This window comes from Parus major, chromosome 3 (assembly GCF_001522545.3).
Source record: "Parus major isolate Abel chromosome 3, Parus_major1.1, whole genome shotgun sequence".
NCBI classification, from domain to species: Eukaryota; Metazoa; Chordata; class Aves; order Passeriformes; family Paridae; genus Parus; species Parus major.
The window spans coordinates 9,834,297-9,862,156 of NC_031770.1; the positions used below are offsets into that span (position 1 = coordinate 9,834,297).

Below are 27,860 nucleotides of genomic sequence, written 5' to 3' on the forward strand. Positions count from 1 at the left end.
TAATGTGCTTTGTTACTTAAATATATCAGGTCCTAATAATAATTTATGTGACCTAGAAAACACCAAAGAGTTGGCATCAATTTTCAAATTACTTCTTTCTTTCAGACCAAGAATCCTGTACTGTAATAATATCTTACACATAGGGTTGCTTATTATAGATGTTGCATGCACTTTAACTGCTGTGCAAAGCACCTCTCCCATGTAATTACACAAACATATTCTTAATTAATATGACTTGTGTTAGCGTGATCGAGCAATGGAATATTTTTTAGGTGTGTGTTTTGCAATCCTGAATGAAGGCTGACAAATGTGGAATGTAGTTACTAAATATCACACATCTCATGAACAAATCCTTGGAAAGGACAAAGGCCAGGACAGCTGTGAGACTTCACAGCAATGAACTACCTTTAAAAGTCCTCAAACAAGTATTGATGCAGGAATCACAGTATCCCAGGCTCTTCCTGATCCTTATGGATCTATATAGAAAGGTGTTGTCAGATATGAAGAGCACTTGGGGGAACCGGAATAGTTTGTTTACTCCATGTGGAGCAACTTGACTCTGTCAAAGTGAAATGTCTCTCTATAACTTCAGTGTGCTGGAGTGATGTATTTTGTGTTCCCTTCTTTTGTAATTTAACCACGGGGTATCCTGGAGGTAGGGCCTATCGTGCAATGTTGTGTTACTCAGTTCCATGATGTGGAGCAGTTGCTTTTTTTCACATGTTTGTGCAATTCTTCATATGTCAATGCCTGTAGTATGTGCAGAAATTTTGATATTGGGAATAAAGCTGGAAAATTTATGGTTCATCTCCCCCGTCCATTAATTTTGCCATTCCATTTTGATCTGCTGTAAGGCAGCACAGAGCATATGTCATAGATCATGATAATCATTAATGGGAATTAGATTGCACGTGTTTAGTCTTGTAGACAGATGCTTTTGGGCCTGTGATTTCATAAAACTTTTGAAGTTATGGCCATACAGCTACTGAAGAAGTAGGAGCAGGTAGATGAAGAGAGTCGTTCCTTCCCCAGGATATTTATCAGAAGCTGCTTTGTTTGCTGGAGCACTGCTTTAGGGATAGATTAGCTGGTTGCTGAAGTGCATGAGGAAGCAGTGTAATGATGCACAACTGGGATGACCAGTGGTGGAAACAAAAATTCAGTGTAACATAGGCCACTGACCATCTCTGAACTCACTCCCATGAGTTGGGTAGACATGGGAGCTCCTGGCAGTGCCAACAGGCATTCTGCCATTCCCATCTGAAGGCTCCCTCAGTTGCAAACTAGTTGAATATTGGAAAACAGCTGTTGGGATTGTTGTGGAAATTTCTGATGCTTTTAGGGACCAGGCTGCTGTGAAATGAAACAGCAGTGGGGATGTATAAATAGAGTGCTCAACACATTTAAGTGATATTGGGTAAGCAAAAACGCCTGTCCTCTCTCCCCTTCTGCCATTACCCTATGCAAACAAAAAATCTTTATGGGAAAAATGTTTTATGGACTGCCACAAGCAGACAGCATCAAGTATGGATAAATATACTTAAGGCCTTCAGCTGATACTGCCCATGGGAGTAGGTCAGAGGAGAACAGATGTCAGCAGTTTAGTCACTATGGATAAACCTGTGCAATGTGTCTTGACACTGCAGTGTGTCTTGAGGCGGCTTCCAGGAGATGGTAAAGACCTGTGTTCCAAAAACCACTGAACAAAAAAATTGAGATAATACTGCTGCTGTTTGCCAGGATAGCATCCCTCTCTGGGGATGCAGCAGTGGAAAGGGAGCACTGACTCTGCACCACCGGGTAGGAAACGCTGGACGTAGGCGTGCCAAAAGTCTTTGCCCTTTGTTTTCTTATGAGCTGAAGGTATGAAAAAGATGTGGCTCCTGTAATGTCTGTGTTTCTCATAGTACTGAAAAGACACATTCCTGGTTGTCTTTAAAGAGAGGTTTCAGCAGGTCTACATAGTCTTGGAGGGTGCACAGGAATGGATGCAAGACCTGCTCAGATGTGAAGCAGTGCAGTGAGTGACAGGCTGCCTGAAGGGTTGGGAGGAATGTGTCTGTAAAACCAGAAAACCAACAAACATGCTCTATAGAATTATTCCTTTTCATTTACAGTGACATAAAACATCAAAAATTTAGCTCAATTAAAGTATGAGGACATCACTTCAGGGAGGTCAGCTTAAGTGCCCTATCTGTTTGAATGTCTTTTTTTAGACAAACCCTGTGTTCTGGTGATTGCCCTTCCTCATAGATGTATGGCTTCACTAGAGCCATACTCATTTGGCTGAGTTTTCCCATGACTGCTCAATAACAGTACAGAGGGAAACCCACAGAGAATTAATCCAGTCATGGTTGTGCTAATTTCCAAAGAAGCAACTGAAAATAAGGGGAGTTTGTAATAAATGCAATATAAAACCTGTTTACATGACTGATTCTGCTCACCACCCCCACCAGTCTGACCTTACCTCATGCCAGATTTCCCAGTTCTAGCTGAAAGCATTTTTGTGAAGAATGCTACCAGGAAAATTCCCTTTTTTATCTTGGCTATGAAAGGCTTGTATGAAAGACCTTTCAATGGAAAGGGGGAATCTGTCTAAATGTGTTGCTATTGAAAGAGGATTGGTTTATGGTCACATAGTTTGATATTCTTAGGAGGACTATACATTTAATCTTTGATCTAGAAATGATTTCAAGAGTCTGTTCATAAGCTAAAAGAATTACTATCTAAGTGTGGCATCTTTGGCTCCAGGTATAACCAGAAGAATTGTACTTTTTTCTGAGTGAGTTTTCTCAAATATGGTTTCACTGGATAATTTCAGGGGGCTTCCTCTATCTTCATTTAGCTGGTATATTATTTTCAGATAAAACAATTTATACAGGCTCCATGTAAATTATTTTTTCAGTTCTGTGTTCAGGGAGGAAAGTAGATTCTCTTCTTTGAGATTATAGTGGTAACACCAACACACTGTTTCCAGGACAGATGCATAAAATTGGGTAATATACCTGATCTATTCCAGTCTGATCTCCAAGAAGAGTAATTTTAAGGAAGGCAAGGTAAATCTTTATGTCTGAAAATAGCGTCACTGAAGATTTATTCCAAATTTTATCAAGTGAATATGATTTGAAGCAGTTGTTTTGGCACTTCTTTTTTAAACTGTAGTGGAGCTTGAAATCATGACCTTAACTGGGAAAGTAAGCTTCTAAATTAATACTTTAAAAATAGTAAGGGTATATGTATGCAAATGGGGGAAAAAAAATGATGGCAATGTGTCCCTCATCCCTGCTTTTCAAAAACAGGAGGAAGCTGCTGATTTTGGTCCTAGAAGCCCTTCACACATCCATATTTTCATAGTCAGGGTAACAAACATTGTTCCCCATCTTTACATAGTGCCTCAGTCACTGCTTGCAGACACTTCTGTTGACCCAGTTGTATTTTGGCTTTTTGGCAGGTGTATAGGATAGTTTCCAATTCTTTCAGTCTATTGACTTTCCTTAATACTTACATTTTCAGAAATATAAGTATAAATACATGCTGTTCTCAATGACAGTGAATACTGTTCAACCACTGTTTGTTTAATGATGAGAAAAATCTAACTCAATCTATATGCTATTTCTGTAAAATATGCAATTAGCTAAACCCAGCCTTTATACAGTAAACATGCACTTTGGATAATCTGTTCAATGAGAATAATGCAGACATTACACCCATCCTGATATGTAGAAGATGATCCATGGGGGGAAAAGATACATGTGCATAAGTCAATTATTTGAGAATAGAGTCCTTAATTTCTTCAGGCTCTATAAAAAGAATTTTGGCATCTGTACATATTTATTTTAGAGATATAGGGGTAAATCTTCAGCACAGAGCATGGGGAGTTAACCATGGAACATTCATTAATGTTAATGGGATTTCTATGGCTAATTCCCCACACTGAAAATTTAGCCCAAAGAGATTTGAAAAGTGATGTTGAGAAGCAAGTTGGTCGGTTAGTCTCATTACTCTCATGTTATTAACTGCTCTATCTGCCACTGGCTTTGTATGAGCACTGAGATATTATACTTCACAGTTAATAATAAAAGGCTGTATGCTAAATACACATGCTGGTGTGGAGGTAAAATAATGCAGTTATATAAGAAAATTTTGGATATTTTCATTGAAAAAACCCTTCAAAACCATAGACTAGAAGGGGAAAATATCTATGAAAGCATGTTTTTAGATAGCAGAAATGATTTACATTTCTAGTACAGCTTCAGCACCAAAAGGATTTTTTATTTTCTTACATAGTATTTTTCTGTTGGGATGCACCTTTGGAGCTGACCAACTTGTGCAGGGCATTGAACCCACTGACTTCCACATTCCTTATAGCATAAATTAAGATTTAGGCTTAGTACAGCATTTTTCTTAAAGCCAAGTAGCTTTTTCTTTTGTAAAAGTTAATTGAGATAAGAGAGAAAATTCAGTTTCTGTTTGTCTTTAAATTTTGAAGAATGGTTGGAACCTAGGAAAACATAAAAAGCTATTTTATATACTAAATGGAGAATATTGTTTTAAAAGGAAATACAGACTCCAATGAAAGAAATTGGTTAGATTCATGATGCTCTTTTTCTGTGTTAAGGATATGCAACAGAGACTGTATGTGAAATTTGAATATGTGTATGTGCATACATATATTCGCATTTCCCTTGCTTTTGGTTTGGTTTTTTTTTTGGGTGGTTTTTTTGTTGTTTTTTTTTTTTTGTATCTTGGGAGTTTTCCTTGCTTTTTTGGGGAGCTGTTAAATTGCTCTTCCTGTTTTTTTTTTTTGTATCTTGGGAGTTTTCCTTGCTTTTTTGGGGAGCTGTTAAATTGCTCTTCCTGTCGTGATTCAGAGCAGTCAGGAGCCAGCCATTAGAGGGTGCTTCTGCACCAAGGAGCTCTCTTTCCTTGAAACCCAATTTACTTAACTTTAAGTATTTGTAGATATAACAAGGAATCATTTTATGTTTCCTAGAATTATCCATTTTCTTCTTTAATTTGCATTCCTTCCTGCACTGCTATTCTTGGAATTCAGAGGATAAAGATGCAGATAACTAAAGGTGATTGAGAGAAGGTGGAATGATTTAAAACAGGAAAATTATTGCATTTCATAATCGTTACTGTAAAAACAAAAGAAAATATACATGGACCCCATGCAAGTGAAAAATGGGCTGGTCTCTTACCTAATTAATGTCAGAGATGAGCATCTGTACATTATAGCACTTGCCGCATTATTACTGCCTTGTTTAGAAATAGATTCATTCCTTATAACTTCACTGCATATATTTGCAGCAAGAATAGTAAAATAGATGCAGTTTGCAAATTTCTGCCATTGCCAGTAAAGATTTAAAAATAAAACTCTCATTGCAATACAGCTGGGGTTTTTTTCTCTCTAGAATCATCATGATTCCCCATTCAATAGCAAACTTAAAAATGCTGTGTCTCTGCTGTAAGAATGTGCAGGCAGCAGAGTAGGGAACAGGATTTACAGCCGTTTGTCCTAGGAATACAAATTTAAAGCCTGCACTTCTGACCCAGGATGTTGGTGCAAGGTGAGTGAAGGAGAATGGAAATAAAAAGATTTCTAAGAGAAAATTCTGCTGTTATGGAATCAGTTCCTAAGACTGATTGAATAAAAGCCATTAAAATTCAAAAGTGGAACATAGCACAAAGCAGTACATCTCAGTTCTATGCCCAGGAATGGTCACGAGCACTCAGCAAAGAGATCTGCCACCTGCAAGTCTTTGTTAAAGCCAGCCCGTGGAGATGGTGATTCTGAAAATATTCCTCCATGAGAAGTTGATACATCTTTGCACTAATTTTCAGATTCAAGGTAAGGATTTCTGATATCCAACAGCTTTTGAAAGCTGCCCAAACTTCCAAAGACCATCAAGACTAAAATGTTTGTTGACAGCTGGAGCAACTGGCACAGAGCTTGGAAAGGAAAAGGATCAAAGCCTTCTTCAGGAGCTTCTTTAGGAGCCATATAGCCTCCTAAGCCTTAAAAAGGGTAGCCAAATGTCCCTTCAGGCATGTGTCCACATCTTTATTGCACCACTATATGGCAATATATAGCATATTTACATGAAGGGCTGCTGGTGCTGCTGTCTCCAGTTTTACATGTACAGCACTGTATGTTTTCTGAGATTGTGAGAACCTTTCTTCTCAAAAGGCAGTGTTTACATTGCAAGAGCACATGGAATTAAAATGGGTGAATCTTCCTGACGTCATCTTCACTAACCACTTGGGAATTTAGTATTTGCATACATATTTAAGTAATGTGAATTTCAGCATCAATGGGTGTGCTTTGTGAAGCTGATATGCATTGTTGTATAACTAATTTAATTCTAATTCTTCCAAGAGATTTATTGATATTCATTTATATTTATTTTATCTGTTAAAAGTTGTAAATTTTGCTTTAGTGCCTGCTCTGTCTAATTCTGACTCAAGTAATTTTTTTTTTCAATTTGAGAATGAAACCTAGGCAAAAGTAAAATATCTTTCTTTAGTATGGACTGAATTATTGGATATTGCGAATTACTGGATATTGGATATCCAGTAATTCTGTTCTGTTCTTTCTATATAAAATTTGGACCTTCTGAATAAACACATAGGTAACTGGAAGCATGTGAGTGCTTTGGAGGTATTGGGCATTGAAGGTTATGTCATGTCATTTTAAAGGTAGTTGTTCATAGATTTTCAAAAACATTTTTGGATGAGACCTATGAAAACAATAGAAGAAGATACTAAGAAATCTGTAATGCAACAGTTTATAGTTTGCCCAGCATAATTCAGCCCCAATCTGATGTGTTTGGCACTAGCCTTGTGCAAATCAGAACAGAATATTGGAACAAAATACTGGTGTGCACATTCCTCCCACTAGGAGCTTTTACCAATCGACCCAGTAGTAGTTTTTCTTCTGATCTGAATGAGAATAGGATCCCATTTTAAGTTAGAAACTCTTTAAAAATGAGCTACATGGATTTTTCTGCTGGCAGCATATTTGACTAGCTGTATTTTAAAATTAGAACCAAGTAACAATGACTGATTAATTGAAAACATAGTCTACCTAATCTTATACTTTTTAAAGGTAATTACACCTTCTGGTATTATGCTTTATAATTTTAACAGTATTGATTCCTTCAGTAAATATTTCTTATATTAATAAGAGCTGCTTCATATGAGTTTTTTTCCAATAAGTACCATAAATCCATTAGCTAATGATGGGAGTAGAGCAAATAAGTATTGTCATGAATAGAAAGGATAGATGAACAAATATACTGGATACTCTAACTTGTGGCTGAAGATAGTAAGGAGACACATATTTTATTTCTGTGTATCTCTTTTAAATCTGTCCACTAAAAAACACCCTCAATATACAGCTGAACTAGTAAGACAATAAGCCTGAAGTCAGAGAACATATCACCAGTATTATCTAAAAAAATAGGGGGAAACCAATTCACATTTCTCTCCATAATTTGACTACATGTTGGGAAGATGCTGCAATCTAGCTGATTGTTTCTGAAGTATTAAGAGTTGCCCAAAAATCCGTTTTTCATTTAAATTTTCATTTAATACATGATACCTATGACTTCCATCACTACATTATTTTACAGAAGCTAAGATGAACTACTGGTTCACCCCATCCTTGCATTCATGAAACTGGGGCTGGTGGTTGAAATTGCCTCTCCATCAGTACCAATTTTTAGTATATGAAATAAAGCTACTGTAATGTCCTTCTTTTTCAGGCAGATGAAGTTGATCATAAAGTATGATCAACTATTTGATATAAATACCTAGCAGTATTTATCCAATGGTGATAGTATTATTAGCAAGAGGAAAATTTTTCTTAAAAGTTTTGGATGCTGTCCATTATTTAGGTGATCTCCTTGCAGATCCTAAAACTCGATTTCTCTTGACTATAGATACTCAAATGTACAGGAATGGTGCTGGAAGTTAGTAAATCATTTACTGCTATGTTGTAGGACAGCTTTGAGACCAAAACTGTTTTAAATACTGGGCAAAGGCAGCTGCAGGGATCTGACTGATAGCTGGTCTTACTCTGCTCCCATGAGAGGTAGAATGAAGCTGATCTGAGTTTTGACCATTTTGGACCTATCTTGTTTGCATTTTTAATGAGATAGTTTTCTGAAACTAGCTGTACTTACAGACTGATTACTTCACTGTCATGGTTTTCTCAAGGGTGGGAGGAGAGTTTGTAATTCAGTATTAAAATCTGTGTATATTTTAGTTTATATACAGCACCACTGTTCAACAGTTTCATTGTAATTATGAAAATGCTTAAACAAATTCATTTTGTTCTTCAAAGTTATTTTTCCTTTTGCATATCTGCATAATTAGAATACAACATAAACTATACTGTAACATTACAATCAGGAATTAATTATTGTAACGTGAAATTTTCATTTTTTTTCTAACTGCAAAGGTGAGTATGGCTTAAAATTGAAAAAGTACTAGTTCTTTTCATAGAAACTTGTTTGAAGATCATAAAGGAGTACAAAAGAAGAAAAGCGTTTTGTTTGTGTTTGCAATCAAATCTTTCTTAAAAGGAAGTCTGACACACAAGCATTGTAGTTTTTTTAATATTACATTGAAGAAACCAAGATACAAGTCTCACTGGATTAACTAGAATTCAAGTATAGCAGAAAAAAAACCCATTTAAAAATAAATGCTCACAAACAAGAATCTCAATGAGCCTTGCAAAAGGCTATTCAAAGGTGATTTTCAAATATTAGTAAATCTTAATTTATTGCTTGCCTAATTTATTTCCTGCTTCTGAACAAAATAGGTCAACATAAAATAGCTACTGGAAATTTTTTAAATGTAAAAACATTCTAAAAAGGAATGCAAAAAACAACATTTAAAGATGTTACAGACCTAAAAATAATCTGTTTGTTCTAGTAAATTTATTCAACTCATACAATATACTCAGAAATACATTTCTATTATTTTAAAGGCAGCTTGCAAGTTTGCAAGATTTGTAAATGAAATCAATGTGTTTACCAATGTTCTTTAGAAAATTCCTTATACACATACTCCGTGAACATGCAGAGTATAAAATGTTAAAGGCCAGAGCTGTACAGCTCAGCAAGAAATTAGTTGGTACAGCTCATAAATTAAAAACTCAATAGTTGTTCATGCTGTATTTTCAAGTGCTGCTCTTTACCTGACATCTGTACAGATCGGGTTAGTTGTGCAATAGCTGCATCTGAAACACTGCATAAAAATATAGAGAAGAATCTTATTTGTTCAGGTTATATATATATATAAATATATTTTATATATTTATATATTTTATATATTTGCAATATATTTAACTATAAATATAGTTAAAATTCAGACTGAACTGTGGTTGAACCCATTACTTTGGACTTAACTGTTGCTCTGATCATTGTTTTTTTTTCATAGCAGCCCATGTTGCCAGGCTAGGATGCCAATGCATAGAGGCACAAATGGAAAGAAACAATTTAGGTCTGCCGTCTGCAGCACTGCTGTAAACCTACACATTTACTTCATTCATTTTCAATGAGAACCAGTGTTCTAAGCCTAAAGACCTGCCCATATAAGCTTCCTTGCAAACAGGAATTGCAGCGATGGTAGGGCAGTGGAGCAAGGACTTTTCCTGTGCTTGGATTATTTGCAGGCCCTTCCACCTTCTTTCTGCTTAGTTTAAAAAAAGAGAGATTTTGTTTTCTTCTCCTTTGGCTGGTGATAAGAAAACACTGCTACAAAATTTTATGACCTACTGACCTTTAGTATTGAAAAATTGGGTTATTTACAACAACAATCACTATCTAAAAGAATGTCGTAAAACAGCTTGACATTTAGTACTTCTGTAATTGCCTTATGTCGTGTCAGCACTGGATATCTGTAGTTTGGATCACTTATCTACTATCTGGTTTATATAAAGGCCTTCAGGGTCTTTATCAAAATGTGTATATGAACTTTTCACTCTGTGAAGTAAAAACCCCGGTCAATTATATCTATTTTCTGTGACCTTCTTAACTTTTCACACCCACTCTGTCTGAGGGTTGTTATAGACTGTAATACTTGCCTGCAGTATCAATTGGAGAACAGCTCTTAGCTTCATTAAGGTTGTCAGAGGTGTGGCTGATACATAAACTTAAGTGTCTTCTTGACAAATGGCATTACCTCCCTCAAATTAATTCTGCTTCACCGTTGTTAATCTTATTATCAGTTCAGTTAATCAATAGCTGTCTTTCGAAAGAGCAGACCAATAATGTGTATTGGAAGTATGTTTCTGAAGGCAGGAGCCACGGCAGTGTGGCAGAATTCAGTTTCTGATTCTGTCATCTTCTACTTGAGTGATAACTCGGCAAAAACCAGGCCTTGGTTTTGACACATGAATAATCAATTTGGTGGCAACAAGTTACCCCATATAGATTTTCTGTAGTATTTTTGCACATCCTTGAACTTCAGCACCCTCTATCTAGGAGACAGAGTTTTTAGTTCAGAGCACAGAGGATGAACTGGACAGCTAAGCCAACAATTCCCATTCTGAATAATGGCTCATGTGCCTTTTTGCCCAATTAATTGTGCAAGAAATAATTGATATCAGCTGGAGATAAAATGTTTGTTCTGTTTTACAGAACATTTTTTAGAGCATTTACAGATTTTAAGTGTTCTTAATTTGTGTTCTTAAGGAGCTATATGTATATTTTATAATTAAATATGCAAATATATTGAAGTATAAAAACTCAGTAAATAGAACTGTCATTGCAAAAAAGAGGATTCTTTTCAGATTCACAAAACAATAAAACAAACCTCACAAAAAAAAATTAATGATACAACTTTACAGCATATGGGAATAAATTTGCAATGTATCATTTTCATGCCAGAATTCTTGAGTTATCAGATAATGTATTTCCTTTCCATGATTATTCTGCAAGCCATATTCAGGCCTTTCTTACAATAGAAGTTTCAGTGTGTATTTTGATACAGAGTGCTCCTGTGTGTTGTTCACCCATCTACAAAATAGTTTTCCTATTTAGATTGGAGAAGTTAGAATAATTAAAAGAATTATGCTTAATTCATGTGTTTGGCAAAAATATTCTCAATCATTAGAGTCTGAAGAGAAAAAAGTAGCAACAGTAAATATTTGCCTAGAGAGTCAAATGTATGATAATTGATCAACTTTTTATTGGGTTTGCTGAAAATATTCTTAAACCAATATTGTAACATGAATTATTATGCACTGAATAGATTTATAGAAGCATGCCTGTATTTCTACTTCTTGAAATCTGAGGTTGGTCTCAGTGACAGGGGATCTAATTTTCATTTATACTACAAAACCTACAGTTCTTTTCTCAATGGAAAACGGATTTAAAGGAGGAGTAAATGAACATGAGAATGAAGCCCACGAAGAATGCCAGGTTCTCGGACAGGCAGTTTCAGTGCCAGGAGCACTCATTGTGAGAAGGGACCGGCCTGGGCTCAGAAGGAGATAACTGCAGCTGATGGGTTGGAGCTCAACAAGCATCAAGAGACAGGGAGGAAAAGGAAGAGGAGCCCAAGCCTGCTTGTACAGGGGAAGGTGCAGTGGGAGCAGAGGTATCAGGGACAACACAGTGTAAGAGTAGGGACTACCAAAGCCAGCTTGCAGTTGCCATTACTGAATGGATTAATTCCTGTTTGATTCAGTTTTGTGTTTGTTGATCAGGTCAGGCTTTTGCTTTGTGTAGCCAAGGTGGTATTGATCTGATCAGGAATTACAGACCAGCATTCACTGTTGTGCTTAACCACAGCCTCACTGGAGATTAAACTCCAACCCAGGTGCAGTTTGTAAGGCACTGCAGAGTTCCAGTGATGGTACACACATCTCAGGCTTTGCTACTGCGATGTGTGAGATGGAGACTGGAACCAATACTTACCAGAAAATAAACCCGAGCTTCTGCAACTAAATGAATGAAACATTTAAGAATGCAGTCCCAATATCTTATTTCCTGCATAGGTGACAGAATTAGTGTCCCTGAAATCCCAAGAAGAGAGGGTAGAGCAGAATGCCATCTTTGCACCCATTGAACTTCTAACTAAAATTGTGTCACTCTGTGCTATTTCCACACTGGCTCATATCCAAACATTTGTGAAATTTGAAAGTGGTGTGACTAAAAATTCAAAGCTGATCTTACCAATGGGCCCATTGAGCCAAGGCTTACAACTGATTGGACTCCTGTAGTTAGTACATTTCCACACAGGAGCGTGGGTTCACATGTGCCCATCTCATGCTCTACTCTAAGCACTTGGGCCAGGGTCAGAGACGAGAACTTTGCTGGATCATCCAGCTGGGCACACAGCAACATTCCCCAGCTGGCACAGATCTAAAAAGAAAAGGAAAGCAATCAGGGCCTGAACTATTCCTGTACATTCCTCAGTTCTGGAGTCTTTCCTTGTGCCCACCTGCAGATTGGGTCAACATTTTCAGGAATTACATATTTTTAACAATTTCTTTTGTGAGGAAAGAAATGAGATTACTTCTAGCTCATTTAGATCAATGGATTAAAATCTTTAGAAGGTTAGACAGACACACAGACATAAGCATCCTTCTTAAGCATCTTTCTTAAGAAACCAAATTAAAACTATCAATATATGTATATAAACTACGCATTTTCTTGTAATTGCTTTGCTGCTGACACTTGGTATAAAAACTTATAGCTGTGAAGGAAGAAACTGGATTCTTTCAGTTTAATGCCAGGCTACAAAATGAAGTTTTAGGAATTCTCATTATTTTACTAACTTTATTTTCAGTTTTATTATATATCAAACAGGCTGTGGCTTCATACAGCTATAAAAGGATGAAGCCTGTCTTGTAAGACTGGGAGAATATTTTACATTTTTTATCTGTGAGAACATGATAGGAAAAAAATTAACTGGTCTATTTTTAAATGAATAATTACACTAAATTTTAAGCTGATGTAGCTAAAAATTTAAAAGACAGTATGTCTAAAATATTATTTTATGTGTCTTAAACAAAGAAATTGTTGTATAAACATAAAGCATACAGCTCGTAGCTACTGTTCTAATACAGGTAGTTCAATCTAAACTTTAATTTCCAGAGTCAAATACTAGATTTTTGAATTGTACTTGTGCTGCAGGGAGTTTCTCTCCTTGGTGAAGGACAGATTGGTCATGAAAAGGAAGAAAAAACAGGCAGTGATTTTACTCCAATTATTTCACAGAAATAGAGAAGTTTTGTAGGCTGACTTGATAACTTACCTTGTTTGTTGAGCAATAGGTGTCTAGGTTAAAAATTAGCCATTGTGAGTGAGCTGTAGCAGTGCCAGAGATTGGACGTTAACATTTGAGAGGTGGAGGAAGGGAGGCAGAAGTAAGACTGAGGGTAATCTGCTCTGGCATCTACAGCTAGTAGAGCTATTGTGTAATCAATCCAAAATCAAATGAAAAAATAAGTATTTTTGTGAATTAGAGTTCATTGCAGCTATTACATTTTCCACTTCTCTGAAAAAAATTAGACTCATGGAAGATGAAAGCAATCTGTATCCTGCTCCTGGGATGGGGCAGGCCTGGATGTACAGAGTGGGGAATGAGAGGCTGGAGAGCAGTGCCATGGAAAGGACCTGGGGATCCCAGTCAATGGCAAGTTGAAGATGAGCCAGCAGTGCCCCAGCAGCCGGGAGGGTCACTCATGTCCTGGGGGACATCAGGGACAGCATGGCCAGCTGGGCAAGGGAGGGGATTGTCCTGCTCTGCTCTGAGCTGGGCAGCCTCACCTCGAGTGCTGGGGGCAGTTTTGGGCACCAGAAACATCAAAAAGCATTAACCTATTAGGGAGTGTCCAAAGGAGGCCGCAAGGAGGGTGAAGGGTCTGGAGGGGAAGCTGAATTAGGAGTGGCTGAGGTCGCTTGGTCTGTTCAGCCTGGAGAAGACTGAGGGGAAACCTCAGTGGGGTCTTCAACATCCTCATGAGGGGAAGAGGAGGGGCAGGCACTGATCTCTTTGTGGTGACAGGACAGGGAATGGCCTGACTCTGTGTCAGGGTGGTTTTCACTGGATATTAGGGAAAGGTTTTTCACACAGAGGGTGATTGGTCACTGGAACAGGCTCACCAGAGTTCATGCAGGGCCAGGAGTTGAGCTTTCATGATCCTTGTGGGTCCTTCCCAACTCAGGATATTCTATGATTGTGTATTTCCGTGGAATAGGAGAACACGAAAGGGTGGCCCATGACAATTTTTATAAAATAATTCCTGATATTGTATTATTTGCCAAGAAAAACTGATGACATGTAAGTAGTGAAACTGGATTCTACAGTGTTTTCTTTTATTTGGATATTTTGTCCTGTAACCTCTGCCCAACCCCATATCTCAAGCACCTTATCTAATACATGTATGGATGCCATTGCAGCAGTTTTTGACTTTGCTGTGGCATAGAGGGACCAGCTCCTGACTGGCTTTGTGTTTTACCTTGCTTCCACTCCTAGGAGCGTGTCCCAAACAACGTCAATATTTTGGACAGGATTCCCCTTGTTTACTGCTCCTTCACTAGGAATGCTGGTTTTCTGGGAGCTCATTCCTGGGCCCACCTTCAATGGAATAGGCATTACAGGCTGCCCTGTATCATGGTAGCTACAGGGTTTACTCTTCTAGGGACACTTTGGATAGTGCTGTCACACTGAGCCATGCTACTTACACCTGAACTTCAAGGTTCAGATGGTCTGTTGTTGTCAGCATCCCCTGTTCTCTAGCTCTAGGTTGCTCCTAGTATGTTTTCAGAGGTCTTTTTGGGATGCTCTCACCTTGGGAGCTGAGCCCTGCCTTTCACAAGCATTCCACTCTCCCAGGTGATCTGGAAAGAGAAAAAATGTAGCACCAGTGCCATGGATCACTCAGGCAGTGCATAGTTACTAATTATTTGTCATGACAGAACCTATATTGGAGGCATTGGAGAGGACTCTTGATATCAATTTCAGCATTTGTTGATGTTATAAAGTGACAGGGCAGTTATTTTCTGTATGAATAGTTACCAAACTGAAGATTTTTTTAAGACAAAACAATCCTCACACAGATACTGGCACAGGCTGACCATTGCAAAACATCTCCATTTGTCAGTAAGCTTTTGCAACCACTAAAATATCCCTGTTGTATTGTGAAAGCAGACAGTAAATGTTGTATGAGCCAGAAAAAGAACCAGCTGTTAAACTGAAATCCAGTTTCACCTTAACAGGAGAGTTATTTCAACCCATTTTTTCTGAATTCTAATCAAATTTAAAGAGGGAGGGATAGAGCGCTTAAAGCTCCATGGGAGGAATTTTTCTAGTTTTTCACACCTACCTTCTTTGCAATAGCAGGGCCCAGCTTGTGGAGTAAAAGGAATATTGTAAATTCTGAGAGGCACTTTTCAAATACAAAAAGATCACTTTGTCGTCATCATCTTCATCCCCATTGTGCTGGAATATAATGATGTGGGAAATGGTGAGATATAGTTGCATAACTCTGAAAGTTGGCATGTATTCCTCCAAAAGGAAGAAGAAAGAATAATTCCTCTGAAAAAAGTACTCAGATTTGACAATGCCATATTTTGTTACAGAAGCAAATTTTCTCTCATTTTTTTTTTTATTTTTACTGTAGAATGTAACTAATCAGAAGGTATTTCAGATTGGAGTTTGTTAGACTGGAACAGTATTTCGGGTAGTTTTCCATTTTCACTGGAACAGTAACAAGCATTCCGATAATGGTTAGTGAGTGCTCAGAGTCCAAGGGAAGGGAGAAGAAAATATATAAACTCTCAAGGTTCTGACAATTGACAATTGACAAATATCCCTTTTTAGGTACAAAGAGAATTTTGCTTCCTCTTCATTTTTCAGTGTGGAACTGAAAGGGTGTTCTTTAGAAGTCTGGGTTTTTAACATTTTCTTACAAAATTTATTTTTTTCACATTTTTGAGGAAAAAATTTCTTAAAAGTATGCATCTTGGACACTGAGTATTTAGTGCCCAGTTGAAAACTTGCTTCTGCTTTTTGGCAAGTTCCCTCTGTGAGTCTGACAACAACAACAAAAAAGTATTTGAAATTCTTTTCTGACCTGTTAGGTGGGAAGGCACTCAGCCTTCCTGGTGGCTTTATATTCAATAGGAGGACACAACTAGAAGTGTCCATGGAGCCTACATATAAGAGCTTTGGAAAAATTTAGGCATTTTATGTTAGGTTATCTGTCATGCCAAAGTTTTCTAGTCTTACCTTGTGTTTTGGGTTTGTGCAGTAAGATTTTGGTAGTGGGGAGAAGATTTTATTTTATTTCTCACTATCTTATTCAGTACCAAATTAAACTAATTTCCCCAAGTCTGTTTTGCCAATGATAGGAGACAGTCAGTGATCTCTCCCTGCCCTTATCTCACCTCACAGCCTTTAATTCTATTTTCTCTCTCCTGTGCCGCTGAGCAGAGGAGAGAGAGCAGCTTTGGTGGGCACCTGATGTCCAGACAGGGTCACCCCACCACATCTTGCTTCATGGCAGATGTCCCTTCTCTCCTGCTGGGCAGATCATTTGCCACTTGAAGGTGTATGGGTTTTTAGTCAAACCATGATAGGATTTTGAAAAGCTCACTCAATTTGATCACTTCCCATTAGTAAGAGAGTCTAATCTAGGATCTATGAGCCCTGGGGAATGCAAGTTTTGTTTCATTTGCTAAGTAAGTAAAAAATGAGAAAACAGATAAAATTATATCATACAATCTCCTTTTACTTTAGTACACATAGTAAAAGAGGGGCTGCCCTCAATTATATTTATACCAAAAATGGTTCTTACACTCAACAGACCACCATACTTCTAATCCTGCCTTTTTTTTCCAAACCTCATTCTTACCTAAGATAAAGGTATATTCCTTTTACTAGATGTGTGGTGTGTGTGTGCTTTTTTTGTGAGCTTTTTTGTTTGTTTCCTCTGTTTTGTTTTTGTGGGGGTTTTTTTGACAGAACTATGGGATTTACTAAGTCAGCAAGACTTTTTGTACGTTTGGGGATCAGTGGAAAGAAAATGCTATTTCCACTTGGTGCTATTTCAGTGGATTAGGCAGTTTTTCAAACATAAATATTAGCTTGAGTGATAATACCTCAAGGTCTCCCAGCTGCCTTGGTGCTACCTGAGATTCTTGCACATATTTTTCATGGTAGTACTCTTGACATAAAGGTCTGATATTCTACGTGATAAAAATTCTGCCATTATTATCTGAATTGATTCATTATCTAAATGGCACTCATGGGAACCAAATGAGGATACTACTTAAAAAAAAAAGTTTAAATATAGTACCATAGTAGCAGTGGTTCTAAAGGTTGCTGCATTGTGTAAACACCTCTGCTCATTTCAGCTTTCAGTAGGTCCCCAGGTTTAGCAGAAGTGAAAATAATTGATTGGTGGCCCATTTATGACTACAGCACTGCAGGAAATCACTCAAGGGAGTCTGCTGGTTATGGTGTCAAGGAGAATTCCCAATGCTTCTTTGAAACACAACATGTCCTCCACTGGGAATATTCAGAGGGATTGCTTAAAAAAGCTTAGCAAGCATTTAATAACAATGTACATAATACTTCAACTCATATTCTATATGCTTCACATCTGTTGTTTTGTCAGTTCTAATTGATATATATTCTAAGTGGTTTGGAGTTTTTTATTTAGAAAGATGTCATTTATTTTGACACTATGACTAATATATATATATATAAAATATAAATAATATATATTACATATGTTATATATATATATATATATGTTTATTATTATATAACTGCAAATACTGTGTTCAAAATTGTTTCTTGACTATACTGACACTTCTTAATGTAGAGTTTAAAGGATTTGGCCTGAAGGTCAAATTCTCATATCTAAACCACATATTTAAGTAGTGGATTCAGTTTTGCATGTCAGGGGGATAACCATATAGTAAAAATAGATGATAATGTGTATACTAGAAGCATCAAGCACAAAGTTATTTGCTTTAGTGAGAGCAATTGTACATTTAAAGAATTGTTGCTTTCTCTCTGTGTTTGATGTGTATGCATTCATATTATGTTACTTATCCTATTCTTCCTCATGCATTATTCATTTTAAATTGCAGTTAAAAGCTACAGCTTACATACAACAAAATATCATCAGTGCTAGGTTCTTCTAGCACTTATATTCCAAAATACTTGCCATTTCACTATTTCACTGGTGATGGAGGATAAGAAACTGGCTCATGAAGTTCCTTTCATTCTTTTGCTAGTGCTAAGGCTCCATATATCACCAGATGTCCTTCTGCCTGACTGAGATGTTTCTGTGGTCTTTGAAGACCAACTTACATATTAGAGGTGAGCTGTTTTCTGTTACTAAAACAAATCATCAAAGCTTGTTGATGGAAATTAAAGTAATACAAAATTCTGAACACCTGAATGAAGTGTTTTTTGTACTTGGGTGAAAGAAAATTAGCAGCAATACAGTGTTTCAATTTGGTCAGCTTCTTTGCTTTTTGTGTCATGGAACTGGAGCATCCTATCAAGTAAAAACATGTTAAGATTATATTGATTGGATACGTTTTTCTTCTCGGGAAGCTGTGGCCTACTTGACTGTGAGCTTCAGTTTAATGACTAGTTTGGGTGAATGATCCACAGTCAAGTGAACTGCAGAGACATTGTGATTTGTACTCAATGTGAAAATAAAAGATTACTGCATGTTCTGGGTATTTTGCATGATTACTTGAAATTTCATACTTGCAAGGATGCATTTGTCTTATTAATTGATTGTTCCAAAAGACATAGGACTAATTCCTAGCCATGTATAAGTTACCTTCATTCATCTTGCTTTGCTATTCCTAAAATACAATTCTAAAAAAACCCACTGGTTTATAAGTGGACTATATTAAAAAATTATTTATGACACATCATGTTAATTGTACCATACAATAATTTTATTGAAATATTATTTTGAATAATCCATTGGTATGTAGCTGAATGTTATTACTGAAATATTGACTCAGTGTGCCTTGACATCCTCTTTGTGTGAGAACTGTTGACAACAATAACATAAAAAAACTTAAAAGCTGTATTTCATAGAAAAAATATCATGGTTTAAGTAAAAACTTGATTTATTGTAATTAAAGCTCTGCTGTGGAGTACTGTGCCTATTTTCCACATTTAACCTTCTTGCTTCCATTTATTCATTGCCTAGTTTCCTCATTCAAAAATTTTGAGACAGAAGGGAGGATGATGTCCTGGTTTAAAACCTGCTTGCCTTTTCAGTGCCTTCCTACATTTTTTTTTGATGTAAGGAATTTCTCCCCATGGAATACCTCTGTCTGACTTTTGGAGGACATGGATGCAGTGACAAACTAATTATTTTAAAACAATGCAACTTAATGCTGTACTTAGACCTGCCCAATGGAGCTTGCCATGGCATCCCTGTTTACCTGTCAGCCATATCAGCAACTGACTGGTGGGATTGCAGTCCCTGTGCAGCTGAAATATCAAAATTTCTTTGCCACAGGAACCAGCTAGATGATAATACCTGTAGATCAAGAATATTGGTTCCTTTGAAAGAGCAGCTTTATGAGTTCATGAATCTTAAAAAACCCCAACCCCTTGTCTTTAGCTCAGCTGTGTCAGTCATCAGGAAACATTTGTAAGTTATTCCGAGATACACTTTTCACTATGATCCTTACCTTTCCTTGTGAAAGAACACAAAATATGCTAATTAGGAAGGTGGTAAAAATGTTTTTCCATGTGTGCAGCTGGAAGGGAATTAAGCATATGTAAGGGAAATGACAGCTCCAAATAAATGGAAGGGCTTGTCACATCCTTCATCCCTTCTCTGCTGGTTTTTCAAAGTCCCAATGGTATTCAGGCTATATACTGTTCTTGTATTTTAACACTGAACCCTGCTTTAGCAGGCAAAAATTGAGGTGCTGAACCTTGATTTCTAAGTTGTGTTTTGTTTCTAGTCCCACATCCATAATTTAATGTATTTCCATTTAATTGTACAGATGAAGACATTGGCATCCACCAGTACTGTGACAAGAAAGAACCAGGTAAAAAATAAATAACCATTATTGTAACTAAACAAAACTTAGGGATATTAAATGTCTGACACCAACTGCTTGCTTTTAAAAATGCAGCTTCAAATTTCTTGTTTGTATGTACCTTTGTATTTCTATGGAGTAAGGAAACACAGAAAGGAATTCTCTCCCCAAACTTATGTAGGAAAATTAAAAAACTTTTTAAATCACAGAAGGAAAAAATAAAATAGAAAAAAATATTCACATAAACCCAATCGTTATGTAACTAGAAACCTCTGCAGAATTTTACACTCTGGATTCTTAGGGGTTTTAAGATATTTTGTGTTGTGTGGAGCCCAGCGCACGGCCAGGTGATCGCCGGGATCCCAGCAGAGGGCATCTCAGCCTGCCCTCCGCAATGGCCATTCCGGGCCGAGCGTTCCATTTCCTCCATCCGATTAATCCTGGCAATCCTGCAAGTTTCCCCACGGGCCGAAGGGGCTGTGGGGCTGGAGTTTCCCCCCTTTCCGCCTGTCGCAGTGCTGTTTCAGCCGTGCCTGTGCTGATGGACCGCCGGCCCCGGCTCACCTCGCTCCTGCCCGGCGCGGCTGCGGCTCGGCGATGCCACCTGTGCGGCTGGGACTGCCTTTCTTGCACTGCGAATTTAAGATTACTGCCTTACAGGGTGAAAGCATCGGGGCTGCCTTGATTCTTTTGGAAATGTCTGTGTTTCATCCAACTGTGCCAGCCCTCTGTCTAATATTAGTATTTGCTGACAGAGGTTGTAGGGATTAATTCATCTTTCCATCCTCTTTCCCTTAGCATCAGTGATGAGGCACAGTTACTTAGAAGAGAAGCAAAAGCTAGCAGAATGTAAGGATATTTTTTGAGTTTCTTCTTACAGTAAGATCAAATGGCAGATTTGGATTGGTTATGCCTCTGGAAGAGCATTAAAATAACCTTAGGCTGCTTCCAATGTAACTTTCTGCACATGTCAACTAAGACTGATGATCACAGAACTACACAGCACAAAACAATTGAAAATTTATAATTATCCCTTCTTGGTATATTTGCAATCTCGTTTTTTCTTCCTGTCACTAAGCATGGTAGTGTGCATTGCTTTTCAAGTCCATTGTCAAAAGGAATCACGAAAATAATCCAGATTTTTCCTTATGAAATTTTCTTAGCAGATGAGCAATAAACATTTTCCCCATCATCTCTTGACTTGCAACACCAACTGGCTTAAAACCGGCAATTGTAACTAAAATATTTTCATCCAAAAAAAAATTCCAGACTAATAATCAGCTGCCTTCTTAGAATGGTTTTAGCTTTGGAACATTTACACTGTCCCTGCATTACCTGGTTAAAAGCAATTTCAGTTCATGCTATCACAGAGCAGTATTGTGACAGTTAAAGATTTTTATATTAATACAACTTTTCTTTAGCTCAAGTTTTACAACTCCTGCATTGCTCAGAGCATTTGTTAATGTCAAACATTATTACATGACGACTCTGAAAAAATCTAATTGATCTTTTAGACAATTTCACAGAGCAATGTCAATTCTGTTAGCTTAAACAAATGAAAATTCCCATGGAACTGTGCATGCATATGAAGGCAAAATGTGTTCTGGAAGGATTAGTTCTCCCCATCACTGCAAGGTGTGTTTGGAGCAGGTTAAAGCCCTGCTGGGGATGGGTGTGAAGGTGCTGCTGCCATGTGGCAGATCCACACCTGCTGCAGAGGATGCTGTGGCAGGCTGGATCAGTGCAGCTCTGGGAAGGTGGGGAGGTGAGGGAGGGTTCCAGGCAGGGAGGAGCCTCCCAGGTTTGCATCACATGTGCTCAGTGTAGTGTTATCCCACAGGGCTGCATGTGTGAAAGGAGGAGCAGGCCCAGATAAATCCTGTCACCAGCAGCCCCAGTGGTGCCTTTTACATGTGTGACAGGCAAAAGGAGCTCAAGCTGCTGCTCCTTGTCCTTGGGAATGCAGGGGTGCCCCCAGCACAAAGCCTGCACAGCCCATTTTGGAAAGAGGAGCACTGGGGAACTTTATTCACAGCTGTTGATTTCTACAGATACTTTGGTATCTCTACAGGCAATTTTCCATTTTGCATATGTGGATAAATATTCCAGTATTTATGAAGGCACCATTGAAAATGTGATCTTACATGCCTAATTAATATTATCATAACAGTTCCACCAACGCTGGCTTCAGTCCAATGAAACACAAAGAGAAGTTGTATGCTGGTGTCCTCTTTTGTTGATATATGAAATCCTTCATTTTTTCACTATATAGCACTTCTATTGTAAGCTCCTTTTTGCAGGGAGGTTTAAGCATAACTGCTAAGTCATTCAGTCTGGAAGTTGGCATCCAAATTGACAGCTTGGAGCTCAAAACTTTTCATCAGCTTTCCTTTAAATAGGAATAGATTATAAACAATGTGTTCTAGTTTCTCATGATTTTATTGTACACTTATGAACAGAAAACTGCTCACTTTTAAATGAAGAAATTTCACAAGTTATTAGAGCCTGATTCTCAGCCGTGAGACAAACCAATTACTGGCAACTCCAGAGGAAGCTTTGCCTCCTGGTTGCTAGAATTAATGTATTAGGCCAGAATTTTCACAATAGTGTGCTGAACACTAATAAATTTGTTAAAAACTTCAGCAGTCATACAGTTTCTTCTTTGCTTGACTTGGCAGATTCTTCAGACCAAATTGTCAAGAACATCCTATAAATAACTAGACTCCGTAAATTATGGCATTCACATTTGCCTGTTGTTAATACTTCTATATATGCATATATTCATGCATATATATTTTGCAGACATGTTAGTGCCTGCTTTTTAAAATTAGGCAATGAAATGTTAGTTCAGAAGACTAGATTATGTTTAGGATGCTTGAAACTTGAAACTGAGTTAATATACTGAGCAGCAGATAGTTTTTCACTCCAAGTGCCTAGCAGCTGGGTAAGCTTTGCACACAATTGCCATAGGGAAATCATGGTCATTGTGGATAGAGCATGCCAACTATTCCTGTGATTGGGCCTTCTGAAAACAGATCCTTTGACAGTAGAAACCATGGCCACTTCCTTCCAGCTCTAGGTAAGTTTCACATGTAAGGTAACTCCTTGAAATCTTGGATTTGTGTTTCCGCAGAAAAGGAAGTTCAAGTCATAGAACTTTTTAATATGACATATATAAATATATGTTTGCACACACACACACATGTATATGCATACAATCACTTATATGTACATATTTCTCTACCATCTTTCTTTTTTTCCCCTCACTTTTATTTGACAGTTCGAGATTATCCTTGGATCCTGAAAACCAAGCGACCGGACAAACTGCGAGATGCTCTCAAGGAAGTAGAGGTATGGTTCAGAAAGGTTCAAGCACAGCAACATCTAATCTGGTTTTCAAACCTCTTTCAACAGCTTTAATTATCATAAAGATCTAACTCTCCCAGGGATGATAAATGTGCTTTTGTCTGGTGGGCTCTTCTGAAACAGCTGCATCTTTGTGTGGCATTTTTCATCTGTAAACTGGAAAATCAGAAGTCTGTTAACTGATAGTGACAATGTGTGCTGCCAACTCCACTCTCTGTTTTCTGTTGTCCTTTAGGACTTAATGCAGAACAGTCCATGTGTGCTGAGCAAATGGAAGAACAAACATACCTGTCAGGTACAGTGTCATCAAAAGGTCTTGCAATGTTCAGTCAGTGGTGCTGAGCAGCCATTCAGTGATGGGAGCAGTAATGTTAAAATGTTAACACAGAAAATCATTGGCGTTTTTTAAATTTTGTTAAGTAAATTTGCTTTATTAAAATTTCTACCCTGAAAAACATGCTTTAAATAAAAAGCCTGGGGTTTATCAACACAAAGAAATTACATTAAAAGGCCTTGATTCTGTGAGATGATGATGATGATGGTGATAATGATGACTATTATTATTGTTAATTCTTGTTATTGTTATTATTACTATTATTGTTTTGGGAAACTGAAAACATCCTTTACCTCAAAATAGCAGGCTGAGAGAGCAGCTATGTATTAAAATATATAGGCTGGTCTGGAATCTGTGTTTTATTATTTTTATGTCTTAATTATCTACATAACTGTCACAAATCTTTTTTACTTTATGCTTGTGTAACATGGAAGGGAAGCTATAACTCTAAACCAACTAGATCATTAATCAAGTTACGGAATAAAAGATATTGTGACATGTGGCACACATGTAGTTATGTTCTCTGGCTATATGAGTTCCACATTTTGTGTACAAGAAACCCTTTTTCACATCTTTGCTAAGACAGAACAGTAGGGCAGGGAGGGAAGCTGAAAATGAAGTGCTCCATAATCATATGCTTCTTCTGAAAAACTTATGTAGTGAATTTTATGTGTTTATACAAGCTTCATGAGGAAATGCATCATATTTGAAACTGCTTTGGCATGGGGAATACTTGTCAATACTACTGTTTCAAAAAAGGAACTTTGTCTTCTAAATTTTATGCTTTTTCAGACTCATAAGTTTTTCTTCTTATTCAAGTAGTTCCAAATGTGTGTCAGCAGAATGATTGTTAAATATCCAAACACTATACAGCTAAAATTCCAGAAATGCCTTTAAGAATAGCAAAATTTTTAAATCCTTGACATGCCAGATGCTATGTAGACTTTTCATATCAATAATAAAAATATGATTGTCTAAGCCACATTTGCCTATCAGATCTCACTACTAGTAAATGTATATCATTCACATACAAATTACATAGTATGTATCTGTGAATGTTAATCTTCTAGAGCTGATCTAAATATTAATTGCTAATTTGGGGGAATCATTTTTTCCTGTTATTATTGTTCTGATTAGGAAAGGAATTTGGTTAAGAAATACCAAGTCAATTAGCTGTGCATGCATTCATTTGCATCCCAGTTTGCTGTCTCTTCATTTGCTTTCCTTGTCCATTCTCCCTTTACCATTTTCCTTCCCCTCCCATTCATCAGCATCCACCTGCAGTGTGTACAATACATACTTTGGAAAAGTAAACTTCTTGCCAGCATGTGTCTTCCTGCCTTTACAGTATAACACCTTTGGCTGACTATCAGTTCTGTATAAAACTCTTTATTTTTTGACTTTACATCCTCTAAGTTATTTCAGGCTTACATCAACATGAATGAGGCAAATACAATTTAATTTATTTCTTATTTCTTCTACAAGATGGGAAAGAAAAGAGATGGGTGTTTTCATCTTAGTATATTAGGTATTGAGCCATGTAAAGTGGTAGTTTAATAAATTGAGTATTTGGGGTGTTTTTTCAGATGGCTTCTAAGACCAGAGTATAAGTGATGGTATAGGTTATAACATAACCAGAATGAAAGTTATAGATAAAAATCATAATTATTTCTCTGTCCTTAAATTCTGCTTTTGGTTTCTCAATCACAAAACAAAATGGTTTTTGTTTAATAGTGGCTGATTATTGAGATCTCTAACAAGGATTAGAATGTTTTGCCAAAACAATTGTGTTATTCCACTTTGTGTCTTCCTGAAAATAAAAGACCTCCAACAAATGAAAATAAAATAGAGAAAAATGAATCTTTTGGAAGAGTCTAGAACAGAAAAGCTGTCTTCTATCAATTTTGATGTCAGATGGTTTGTTTTTCTGCTGCTCATCTGTCTTTGAGCATTTGGCAGCAATAATTGGACTGTTCCTCTTTGATGCAAATGTTCTGAAGCTTCTGGAGAAGATGTTGTATATTTATTTTTTTAATTCTAAGTTGAATACTAATTAACTGTTTCAGCAGAGAGTGCTCACCACGCAATGGTGTCATCTGTGGCACAACACTGCTGTATTCACAGCCTTTTTTGGATGAATACCAGAGCTAGTGGGAAGAGTCTGTATTTGCATTAACTTTGGAGAGTTACAGCAATGTGTCAGACAAACAGCATGAAGAACATGTAGGAAATTACCCTGATTTCCATAATTTCAGCGTTTGGGGCTAAATTTGAGCACATTGTTTTAATTGTAGTATCTATTTTTCCTTTGTTTTTAGTAGTAATACAACGTCAAATAAACTTCTTTATAGAAATTAAAGTATTTAACTCACAGCCACATTTTCCCATTTTTCATTAAATGATATTTATATTTGAATCTGCCATATCTGTAGTTGAACCAGGAGCAGTTCCCTTTATATTGTAATAAGAATGTGCCTTCCAAAAACTCAAAGGCTGCTGTAGCTTGAGTGAGACAAATGGAAAGAAAACTGAAAAGTGATGCAATGAAAACTAGACTGTCCTTTAAAACAGTAGTATGATTTTCCTCAGATTTTGCGTAAAGTAAGCATAGGGATGCTGCCAGTATGCCTTCTATAGCCTAAATATACCACTATTCCTAATACCTCACTCTTCCTCCAGCACTTCCATCTCAGAAGTGGCCCCCAGGCAAAAATTGGGGGCTCTAATTTTAAACATGCATCTGCTGAAAATAGGAGTGCTGTTGTGTTAATTGTTCATGTGCAAATGGCCAATCAGACTTCATGCATATGCCTCAGTGAGGAATCCAGTTGTTTTGCCTGCAGATTATTTTGTCCATTGCATGACTGTATATCTCAAAGTTGGCTCTTCTATATATGAGTTTGCCTAGAATGACCATAATGCTGGCCTGGCTCCCTACCTTAGATAGTATTTCATTTTATGCATCAAAATTTATCCTATTACCTTTTTATTTATTTTTATTTATTTTTTGGTGTGCAATCAGTGCATTAGAAGTTTCATATTTACTTCCTTGTCCATTGCCATAAAAACCTCAATGACCTTTATTTTTGCAGTCCTATGTATACATTCCAGCACTGCATAGAGTTTCTGAAATAGATGATGTGCTAGTTCATGTAAACATAACCTAGACAGTAGAGGGATTTTTGTCAAGGAGCTTGCTCTTGTATTTAGAAGAGCTTAGTTGAGTCCTGAAGGACTGAGGTCTTCTCTTTAGCTCTGTTCCAATAGGATCTGAACCCACACCATTTCTGTACAGTACTTCTGACCCCCAACATTGATGACCTGTGTTGAGTTGCTGAAATAATCCTGTAATCTTCAGTTAGCTGATGTCAAAGGAAAATAAATAGACCATAAAAGAAGGATGACAGGAAAAAGACAAGAAGTCTTTACAATAAGATGCCGCTGTACTCCTCAGCTTTCTCTGCCAAGAAGTAGTAACCTAAAGAATTAATTTTATCAGTATTGTTGAGTTTATTCAGCTCAACTCTGGCTGTTTCTTGTCTTGGTCTCCTTCTCTAATTCTTTGGAATGCTTTTAAGTTTTGCCATAAAATCAAGAAATCTTCCTGTGAAATTATGCCATTGGTTAAGGTTTGATTTTATAATATAAAGCAGTAAAAATGTATGAGGTCTAGCTGAAACATTTGATTTCCAAATCTTTTTTCATTTTACATTTGCATTATGATGTTGAATTAAACACATGCCAACATTGTTATACAGTTTATTGTATAAAAGCCTAGTTCAGATACTAGTTATGAATCATATCTGTTACCTGCTAATGAAAAAGATTTATGTATACTTTGCTAAATTGTTTTGATTTCATTTAGTTGTATTTGTGTTGCAATTTATCTATGTGTATAAATAGTTTTTCTGTTGCCATTGTCGACATAGAACTGCATTCTGAATTGAGATACACAGAAATATTTTCTTGCTTGTTCTATCAGCTACAATGCCCATTAGCAAGCTGGTTTAGGAAGAGACATATGTGACATAGCACATTTGATATCAAAACCGAGACATTCTGTCTAGAATACATGAGAAGCCAGCACCCATCCCCAATTACTA

General features: G+C 37.0%; 1 protein-coding gene across 8 annotated transcripts in view; it reads left to right on the forward strand.

Annotated features, from left to right (window-relative positions):
- WDPCP (WD repeat containing planar cell polarity effector) overlaps positions 1 to 27,860 on the forward strand; it is a 148,010-nt gene that overhangs the window by 26,692 nt on the left and 93,458 nt on the right. For all 8 annotated transcript variants that reach the window (XM_015622991.1, XM_015622999.1, XM_015622997.2 and 5 more), the window contains exons 3-6: positions 18,270 to 18,354; positions 20,022 to 20,066; positions 23,338 to 23,408; positions 23,659 to 23,718. In XM_015622991.1, the coding sequence (XP_015478477.1) occupies positions 18,294 to 18,354; positions 20,022 to 20,066; positions 23,338 to 23,408; positions 23,659 to 23,718 (237 nt within the window). In that variant the 5' untranslated portion in view covers positions 18,270 to 18,293. The remainder of the gene's footprint in view (positions 1 to 18,269; positions 18,355 to 20,021; positions 20,067 to 23,337; positions 23,409 to 23,658; positions 23,719 to 27,860) is intronic.